General features: G+C 34.8%; 1 protein-coding gene across 1 annotated transcript; it reads right to left on the bottom strand.

Annotated features, from left to right (window-relative positions):
* Nucleotides 1-510: 510 nt before the first annotated feature.
* On the bottom strand, nt 511-2,600 carry LOC117985380 (uncharacterized). The gene has a single exon (XM_034972078.2). It carries the CDS (start codon nt 2,495-2,497, stop codon nt 536-538), a length of 1,962 nt encoding a protein of 653 aa, XP_034827969.1. The 5' UTR covers nt 2,498-2,600; the 3' UTR covers nt 511-535.
* Nucleotides 2,601-11,051: the final 8,451 nt, after the last annotated feature.

The raw sequence follows: 11,051 nt of genomic DNA, 5'->3' as shown, positions 1-11,051 counted from the left end.
CTTAAGGCCGGCGCACATTTAGCGAGGCGCAGCGTAGAGCATTTTCCACTGCCAAGAATTGATTTAGAGGATAATAGCAGTGGCAATCTATTTCGATATTATGTCAATAAAAGTAAAATCGAAAATAGTTTGGTAATGAAGAATGATGAGCACTGCGCCTCGCCTGCAGATGTGCGCCGGCCCTAAGACTAGACAAGAAAGAATTATTGGTATTTTATTTAACAACTAGCGACCCGACTCGGCTTCGCATGGGTGCAATGTAGAGGATTTTTTCCGACCTAAATCACATTATTTCAATTTCTCTAGGGATCTCTAATTTTTTGAAAATTTAACTATAGCTATAAACCTTCCTCTTGAATCACTCTTTCTGTTGGTAAAAACCGCATTAAAATCCGTTGCGTAGTTTAAAAGATCTACGCGTTCATACATACATACATACAGACAGCGGGAAGCGACTTTATTTTATACTATGTAAAGATATTATCATTAGAATCAATAATAAATGCAACATTACTATTTTAGAACCTGTATGTATTCAAGTTATAAAATTCCTGTTGATTAAATATAAATCACAAAATATACAAGTTGGATTTTGACTATACAACTCCTTTGTAGCTGTAGCATTGCAACTTCTACATACAAGATAATCGTTTTCAATCGGAGTAAATGTTAGGGAGCAAATCATGTTCACATGTTTATTTATACACGAGAAGTCTATAAGGCTCTCGTCACACCACTGGCAAAGGTATTTAAACCGAAAATCTGAAGTTTTAAGAACATCTGCTGCAACAATATCAGTCAAATTTTTACAATACTTTTTACAATAATAATCTAAATAAGTTTTGCTACATCCGAAACATTCATAATCAAAAGTACTCAAACAAGGATTTGTTTTAAAATTTGCATAATAAATATTATGAATTTGTGTAAAAGCTTGAAGCATTAGTATTTTCTCCTTTATTACTTCAATAGAAGTTTCCGGGAGCCATCCTTGCAAGCCAGGGGTGATGCATTTTTTCAAATTATGATACAAGTTTAAGATAATCAAATACACTTTCATACTATATGTATCATTATCATCGTTTAGTAAACAACCGTAATCTAATTCTGGTAGCTTTTTAGTTTTCATAGTCTTACATCTAAACAGTTCTATTACATCCCACATGTGAGTTAGCTTTTTTGATGGATTATTTAAAATATTTGTTATTTCTGTATCAATTCCAGTATCAGGGCTTAAGAGAACTATTTCAATACTGACAGTCTGTTTCTTGAGTAAAAGTTTTCTATTTATCATTGCGAGTGCAAAAAGAGCACTGTTTGTTGAAATTGCTATACCATAGAGTTCGTAGGATGGACCAGGATCTTTAAATTCAATCACCTCCAAAGAAAACTGCACAGTGTCATCAACAATTGAATAATCAATTCTATATAATTTTTTATTCACTGTGGTCAAGAAAAATGTGTCCTTATATTTTGTTAGAGAAGTTATTTTGTAATCGTTTACGTTTTCCACATTTTGGAATAATAATTTCAAATTTTTGTCATACATTTGAATGACTAAATGTCTGTGTTTATTAAAAATTAGTAACAATTTATCATCCTCAAAATGGTGATGCAAGTATGTTGTCACCATCTTATCTTTATAGGACCACAGATAGTGTATGTTTAGTAGAGTGACCTGTTTTTCTGTCATTTGGCATTTGTAGCAAATAATTTCACCACATTCATTAGAGCAGACCAGCAAAAAAATATGTTCTTCCATAGTTATCCAAAGCATTTGCACTATTTCTATATTATTTGTGTGTTGAATACTACCACAGAATTCTGTTTCGAAATAACCGAGATGATATTTTATTGACCAAAACAATATATCCCCTGATTTCTGAGCTGTGACAAAATAACATGAGTTATCTTCGTTTAAATTAGAAGCCCAGCAAATTGATGCAGTTTCAAGAAAATACACAGTTTCTTTAATATCTGTGAATTTTTTAGGGTTTTTACATATTTTATTGATATGTTCATCTAAATGGGTTTTCATTAGTGACGAAAAGTCCATAATGGAATACCAAGCACGTCTCTGTGCTCCATAAAATTCAACATTTCCAACACTGTTTACAGCAGCTAGTAATCCATCGTTTTCACATAGCAAATTGAATGGAGACCATTGGTAAGCCGTGATCTTCGTAAGTTCTTGCATTAAAAGCTTATTATGAGGCCAAAAGGCGGAGTTTGTAACCATATCAACAAGTTCCAAATTTCTTACACCACGTGATACGTAATCAGTTAAATAATGTTCTGGCAGAGGACTAGTCTTACTGCAGCTCACAGTACACTCTTTGAAGTCGATTCCCTTCTCTAGGGAATTTAAATTGTAGGAAAACTCTAACAAATGCAATTCTTTAATACCACGCACTGTTAACACAGAGTTGTTCCAGCATATATTAGTTTCCTCATATTTGTTTAGATTTATTATTTTTCGTGATATTTCATGCAGCATTATGTGTTAAATCCACTTATTTAAGCGTAAAAACCATCTAGATTCCTAAAAATTAGGTTATAAATATTTTTTAAAATAAACAAATGTCAAGTCAACAAGCAGTCAAGCACCAGTCAAGTATTACCTACCTACGTAGGTACCTAGATAACGACTTACGTCAAACAATGCAGCCAATATAACAACAGCAGGCCGATTGCGAATCGACTGCATCTATCATTTAATGACAGCATCAATGTCAAAATATGGTTTTCCTATCACGGTTCGGTGAGACAGTCCACAAAGGATAGATGTGGACAAAAAAATGTTTTGACAATTCATTTACACTATCGATAAAATTTATTGTATGAAAAATGCTATTGCGGACGCGTTTTGAAGTTTGATGTCATATAAGAACCTCGACAAATGTTACGTCAAATGAGGTTTTCATTGAAACAACTCGAGAGGTGTTTTTATCAGTGACATAAGCTATCCGCAAATCGTTTTACTACTCATATTAATTAAAATAAAGTTATGAAAGGGATTAAAAAAGGCTATAGTAATTCTTCTGCTAGATAAGAAATCAATTATTAATTTTAGAAGCTAGTATAATAGTATAAAAGTATTTTTAGATTAATGTAAGTCTCATAAGTACTTTTAAAAGAATATGTGATGACTCTTTCATTAGTAGGTTTGATGCACAGAGTACATTAAATATAGAGGTATACTAACACTGAGAAATGAGAATCACAGAGTACTTTTTACACGCACCTATAACTTCTTGGAGAACAGTTATATGCATTTTAACTAAATAATTAAATATCATTGCTTTAACGGTGATGGAAAACATCGTGTGGAAACCTGCATGCCTGAGAGTTCTCCAAAATGTTATCGAAGGTGTGTGAAGTGAAGTCTACCAATCCGCATTTGGCCAGCATGGTAGACTATGGCCAAAACTCTTCTCACACTCAAGAGAACCGTACTCTATAGTGAGCCAGCGACAAGCTGAACATAATAGTATACCTTTGACTCCTTTGAGAACAATATGGAGAACTCTCAGGCATGCAGATTTCCTCATGATATTTCCTTCACCGCTAAATCAAGTTAAGTATAATTAATTGTTTAAAACGCACATAACTCTTAGAGATGCGTACCTAGAATTGAACCCCCAACCTTCAATTATTCAGAGGTGGACATCCTAACCACTAGGCTCTTCGGGGAACTTGTCCAAAAGTCAAATCATTTTCTGATTTAATTGATTTAGCTTTAGAAATTACTTTGGAATTTAAATTATTTAGGCAAATAAAACAACAGTTTGATGATTTTTTATGTATTCTTTTATTAAAGTAGATTAGATTCTGACATTTTAATTATATCACCATCTGCTTCTTATAAATCTAATCTGGCACCGTTCATTATTTTATTTGTGTCTGCACGGGGTCCAAGAGCTCATGTTCACAACATATTCCAATCCATACCTTTGTCAGGATGAAGAAATGAATGCAGCACTGTATCACCTTTGCCTGAAAAAAAATTATGATAACTGAGTAAGTGACCACTGACTGTGTTGCTTAATCTATACCACTAGGCACTACCAGCTTCTGTTTAGGTATGACGTTGTCTGCGAAGACTTTAGAATCAGTGTATATGGTATCTTTGTTACTAATTTAGCTAATCCAAATTGTTTCTTTAAATATTTGTGGTGCGAAGGAGTAAGAAACATCCAAACTTTCATATGAAGAGCAACGTTTTAGGCAGCTCTAGATACATAAGGAAACATACTCGAGAAAGCACTTGTAGTGTGGAGGTACTTACTATGAAGTCATAACCACCAGTAGCAATGGACTCAATTTGTATAATAGGTACTTTATGAAACGCTGTTAAAACTCCTCTAACTTTTCGGAGTTTAATACCATTGTAACAACTAAATATCACTTGCTTAGCTGTGAAGGAAAGGGAAGATCGTGAGGAAACCCGCATGAGAGCCTTTACTTGTATTGAATGATAACGTTTGTTAACTTACGAGTTCTAACTTCCAAGCAGCCACAGTCCGTCAATAAGGGTCCCAATACTTAGGCAAATCAGTGCCCAGGCATTTGCGTATAAGTTCAGTGAGAAAAACTAAGTCTCCGGAGTCCGAGGAGCAAGCAAAGTTGCAGAATTATTCACAAAAAACAAACGCGTAAACTAAGGAAAAACAACAAAAAATTGTACTTTGTGGTCTGGGGTTCTAAATAGTTACCACAGACTAACTACTTATTTGTAATAAGTAACGTAGCCAAATTTAGGAGACTGTTATGTCCATGTAAATTGCTAGATTACCAAGTGATTACCATAGATATTCGATTTAGTCGGGTTATAAATAGGTCCGTGCTACCAATACCAATAATATAAATAGCATTTTTCATACAATAAATTTTATCGATAGTGTAAATGAACTGTCAAAACATTTTTTTGTCCACATCTATCCTTTGTGGACTGTCTCACCGAACCGTGATAGGCAGGCCGATTGCCGTAAACTGACATGTGACATCGCAATAGAAATATCCTTAAGAATCGTGATCGTTACAGTTGATAAATTTGCTATCGCGGACGACTAATGCTCTATATCGCATTTGGTCATTATCGACATTTTGATGACGTATTGGTAGCACGGACCTATTTATAACCCGACTAAATCGAATATCTATGGTAATCACTTGGTAATCTAGCAATTTACATGGACATAACAGTCTCCTAAATTTGGCTACGTTACTTATTACAAATAAGTAGTTAGTCTGTGGTAACTATTTAGAACCCCAGACCACAAAGTACAATTTATTGTTGTTTTTCCTTAGTTTACGCGTTTGTTTTTTGTGATTAATTCTGCAACTTTGCTTGCTCCTCGGACTCCGGAGACTTAGTTTTTCTCACTGAACTTATACGCAAATGCCTGGGCACTGATTTGCCTAAGTATTGGGACCCTTATTGACGGACTGTGGCTGCTTGGAAGTTAGAACTCGTAAGTTAACAAACGTTATCATTCAATACAAGTAAAGGCTCTCATGCGGGTTTCCTCACGATCTTCCTTTTCCTTCACAGCTAAGCAAGTGATATTTAGTTGTTACAATGGTATTAAACTCCGAAAAGTTAGAGGAGTTTTAACAGCGTTTCATAAAGTACCTATTATACAAATTGAGTCCATTGCTACTGGTGGTTATGACTTCTTAGTAAGTACCTCCACACTACAAGTGCTTTCTCGAGTATGTTTCCTTATGTATCTAGAGCTGCCTAAAACGTTGCTCTTCATATGAAAGTTTGGATGTTTCTTACTCCTTTGCACCACAAATATTAAAAAAAAAACAATTTGGATTAGCTAAATTAGTAACAAAAATACCATATACACTGATTCTAAAGTCTTCGCAGACAACGTCATACCTAAACAGAAGCTGGTAGTGCCTAGTGGTATAGATTAAGCAATACAGTAAGTGGTCACTTAGGTACTCAGTTATCATAATTTTTTTTCAGGCAAAGGTGATACAGTGCTGCATTCATTTCTTCATCCTGACAAAGATATGGATTGGGATATGTTGTGAACTCGAGCTCTTGGACCCCGTGCAGAGACAAATAAAATAATAAACGGTGCCAGATTAGATTTATAAGACGCAGATGGTGATATAATTAAAATGTCAGAATCTAATCTACTTTAATAAAAGAGTACATAAAAAATCATCAAACTGTTGTTTTATTTGCCTAAATAATTTAAATTCCAAAGTAATTTCCAAAGCTAAATCAATTAAATCAGAAAATGATTTGACTTTTGGACATTACTTTGGGGAATAATTTTAGAAGTTCCCCGAAGAGCCTAGTGGTTAGGATGTCCACCTCTGAATAATTGAAGGTTGGGGGTTCAATTCTAGGTACGCATCTCTAAGAGTTATGTGCATTTTAAACAATTAATTATACTTAACTTGATTTAGCGGTGAAGGAAACATCATGAGGAAATCTGCATGCCTGAGAGTTCTCCATATTGTTCTCAAAGGAGTCAAAGGTTTACTATTATGTTCAGCTTGTCGCTGGCTCACTATAGAGTACGGTTCTCTTGAGTGTGAGAAGAGTTTTGGCCATAGTCTACCATGCTGGCCAAATGCGGATTGGTAGACTTCACTTTACACACCTTTGATAACATTTTGGAGAACTCTCAGGCATGCAGGTTTCCACACGATGTTTTCCATCACCGTTAAAGCAATGATATTTAATTATTTAGTTAAAATGCACATAACTGTTCTCCAAGAAGTTATAGGTGCGTGTAAAAAGTACTCTGTGATTCTCATTTCTCAGTGTTAGTATACCTCTATATTTAATGTACTCTGTGCATCAAACCTACTAATGAAAGAGTCATCACATATTCTTTTAAAAGTACTTATGAGACTTACATTAATCTAAAAATACTTTTATACTATTATACTAGCTTCTAAAATTAATAATTGATTTCTTATCTAGCAGAAGAATTACTATAGCCTTTTCTAATCCCTTTCATAACTTTATTTTAATTAATATGAGTAGTAAAACGATTTGCGGATAGCTTATGTCACTGATAAAAACACCTCTCGAGTTGTTTCAATGAAAACCTCATTTGACGTAACATTTGTCTTGGTTCTTATATGACATCAAACTTCAAAACGCGTCCGCAATAGCATTTTTCATACAATAAATTTTATCGATAGTGTAAATGAACTGTCAAAACATTTTTTTGTCCACATCTATCCTTTGTGGACTGTCTCACCGAACCGTGATAGGCAGGCCGATTGCCGTAAACTGACATGTGACATCGCAATAGAAATATCCTTAAGAATCGTGATCGTTACAGTTGATAAATTTGCTATCGCGGACGACTAATGCACTATATCGCATTTGGTCATTATCGACATTTTGATGACGTATTGGTAGCACGGACCTATTTATAACCCGACTAAATCGAATATCTATGGTAATCACTTGGTAATCTAGCAATTTACATGGACATAACAGTCTCCTAAATTTGGCTACGTTACTTATTACAAATAAGTAGTTAGTCTGTGGTAACTATTTAGAACCCCAGACCACAAAGTACAATTTTTTGTTGTTTTTCCTTAGTTTACGCGTTTGTTTTTTGTGATTAATTCTGCAACTTTGCTTGCTCCTCGAACTCCGGAGACTTAGTTTTTCTCACTGAACTTATACGCAAATGCCTGGGCACTGATTTGCCTAAGTATTGGGATCTTTATTGACGGACTGTGGCTGCTTGGAAGTTAGAACTCGTAAGTTAACAAACGTTATCATTCAATACAAGTAAAGGCTCTCATGCGGGTTTCCTCACGATCTTCCTTTTCCTTCACAGCTAAGCAAGTGATATTTAGTTGTTACAATGGTATTAAACTCCGAAAAGTTAGAGGAGTTTTAACAGCGTTTCATAAAGTACCTATTATACAAATTGAGTCCATTGCTACTGGTGGTTATGACTTCATAGTAAGTACCTCCACACTACAAGTGCTTTCTCGAGTATGTTTCCTTATGTATCTAGAGCTGCCTAAAACGTTGCTCTTCATATGAAAGTTTGGATGTTTCTTACTCCTTCGCACCACAAATATTTAAAGAAACAATTTGGATTAGCTAAATTAGTAACAAAGATACCATATACACTGATTCTAAAGTCTTCGCAGACAACGTCATACCTAAACAGAAGCTGGTAGTGCCTAGTGGTATAGATTAAGCAACACAGTCAGTGGTCACTTACTCAGTTATCATAATTTTTTTTCAGGCAAAGGTGATACAGTGCTGCATTCATTTCTTCATCCTGACAAAGATATGGATTAGGATATGTTGTGAACTCGAGCTCTTGGACCCCGTGCAGAGACAAATAAAATAATGAACGGTGCCAGATTAGATTTATAAGAAGCAGATGGTGATATAATTAAAATGTCAGAATCTAATCTACTTTAATAAAAGAATACATAAAAAATCATCAAACTGTTGTTTTATTTGCCTAAATAATTTAAATTCCAAAGTAATTTCCAAAGCTAAATCAATTAAATCAGAAAATGATTTGACTTTTGGACATTACTTTGGGGAATAATTTTAGAAGTTCCCCGAAGAGCCTAGTGGTTAGGATGTCCACCTCTGAATAATTGAAGGTTGGGGGTTCAATTCTAGGTACGCATCTCTAAGAGTTATGTGCGTTTTAAACAATTAATTATACTTAACTTGATTTAGCGGTGAAGGAAACATCATGAGGAAATCTGCATGCCTGAGAGTTCTCCATATTGTTCTCAAAGGAGTCAAAGGTATACTATTATGTTCAGCTTGTCGCTGGCTCACTATAGAGTACGGTTCTCTTGAGTGTGAGAAGAGTTTTGGCCATAGTCTACCATGCTGGCCAAATGCGGATTGGTAGACTTCGCTTCACACACCTTTGATAACATTTTGGAGAACTCTCAGGCATGCAGGTTTCCACACGATGTTTTCCATCACCGTTAAAGCAATGATATTTAATTATTTAGTTAAAATGCACATAACTGTTCTCCAAGAAGTTATAGGTGCGTGTAAAAAGTACTCTGTGATTCTCATTTCTCAGTGTTAGTATACCTCTATATTTAATGTACTCTGTGCATCAAACCTACTAATGAAAGAGTCATCACATATTCTTTTAAAAGTACTTATGAGACATATTAATCTAAAAATGCTTTTATACTATTATACTAGCTTCTAAAATTAATAATTGATCTCTTATCTAGCAGAAGAATTACTATAGCCTTTTTTAATCCCTTTCATAACTTTATTTTAATTAATATGAGTAGTAAAACGATTTGCGGATAGCTTATGTCACTGATAAAAACACCTCTCGAGTTGTTTCAATGAAAACCTCATTTGACGTAACATTTGTCTTGGTTCTTATATGACATCAAACTTCAAAACGCGTCCGCAATAGCATTTTTCATACAATAAATTTTATCGATAGTGTAAATGAACTGTCAAAACATTTTTTTGTCCACATCTATCCTTTGTGGACTGTCTCACCGAACCGTGATAGGCAGGCCGATTGCCGTAAACTGACATGTGACATCGCAATAGAAATATCCTTAAGAATCGTGATCGTTACAGTTGATAAATTTGCTATCGCGGACGACTAATGCTCTATATCGCATTTGGTCATTATCGACATTTTGATGACGTATTGGTAGCACGGACCTATTTATAACCCGACTAAATCGAATATCTATGGTAATCACTTGGTAATCTAGTAATTTACATGGACATAACAGTCTCCTAAATTTGGCTACGTTACTTATTACAAATAAGTAGTTAGTCTGTGGTAACTATTTAGAACCCCAGACCACAAAGTACAATTTTTTGTTGTTTTTCCTTAGTTTACGCGTTTGTTTTTTGTGATTAATTCTGCAACTTTGCTTGCTCCTCGGACTCCGGAGACTTAGTTTTTCTCACTGAACTTATACGCAAATGCCTGGGCACTGATTTGCCTAAGTATTGGGACCCTTATTGACGGACTGTGGCTGCTTGGAAGTTAGAACTCGTAAGTTAACAAACGTTATCATTCAATACAAGTAAAGGCTCTCATGCGGGTTTCCTCACGATCTTCCTTTTCCTTCACAGCTAAGCAAGTGATATTTAGTTGTTACAATGGTATTAAACTCCGAAAAGTTAGAGGAGTTTTAACAGCGTTTCATAAAGTACCTATTATACAAATTGAGTCCATTGCTACTGGTGGTTATGACTTCATAGTAAGTACCTCCACACTACAAGTGCTTTCTCGAGTATGTTTCCTTATGTATCTAGAGCTGCCTATAACGTTGCTCTTCATATGAAAGTTTGGATGTTTCTTACTCCTTCGCACCACAAATATTTAAAGAAACAATTTGGATTAGCTAAATTAGTAACAAAGATACCATATACACTGATTCTAAAGTCTTCGCAGACAACGTCATACCTAAACAGAAGCTGGTAGTGCCTAGTGGTATAGATTAAGCAACACAGTAAGTGGTCACTTGCTCAGATATCATAATTTTTTTTCAGGCAAAGATGATACAGTGCTGCATTCATTTCTTCATCCTGACAAAGATATGGATTGGCATATGTTGTGAACTCGAGCTCTTGGACCCCGTGCAGAGACAAATAAAATAATGAACGGTGCCAGATTAGACTTATAAGAAGCAGATGGTGATATAATTAAAATGTCAGAATCTAATCTACTTTAATAAAAGAATACATAAAAAATCATCAAACTGTTGTTTTATTTGCCTAAATAATTTAAATTCCAAAGTAATTTCCAAAGCTAAATCAATTAAATCAGAAAATGATTTGACTTTTGGACATTACTTTGGGGAATAATTTTAGAAGTTCCCCGAAGAGCCTAGTCTAGCCTAGAGGGTTCAATTCTAGGTACGCATCTCTAAGAGTTATGTGCGTTTTAAACAATTAATTATACTTAACTTGATTTAGCGGTGAAGGAAACATCATGAGGAAATCTGCATGCCTGAGAGTTCTCCATATTGTTCTCAAAGGAGTCAAAGGTATACTATTATGTTCAGCTTGTCGCTGGCTC

Source organism: Maniola hyperantus, chromosome 9 (genome assembly GCF_902806685.2).
Source record: "Maniola hyperantus chromosome 9, iAphHyp1.2, whole genome shotgun sequence".
In the NCBI taxonomy this organism is placed as follows: domain Eukaryota; kingdom Metazoa; phylum Arthropoda; class Insecta; order Lepidoptera; family Nymphalidae; genus Maniola; species Maniola hyperantus.
This window is presented reverse-complemented; position numbering and strand designations above follow the sequence as displayed.

Excerpts from the sequence above, each read along its gene's own strand:
- LOC117985380 (XM_034972078.2), bottom strand. The coding sequence starts at position 2,497 with ATGCTGCATGAAATATCACGAAAAATAATAAATCTAAACAAATATGAG.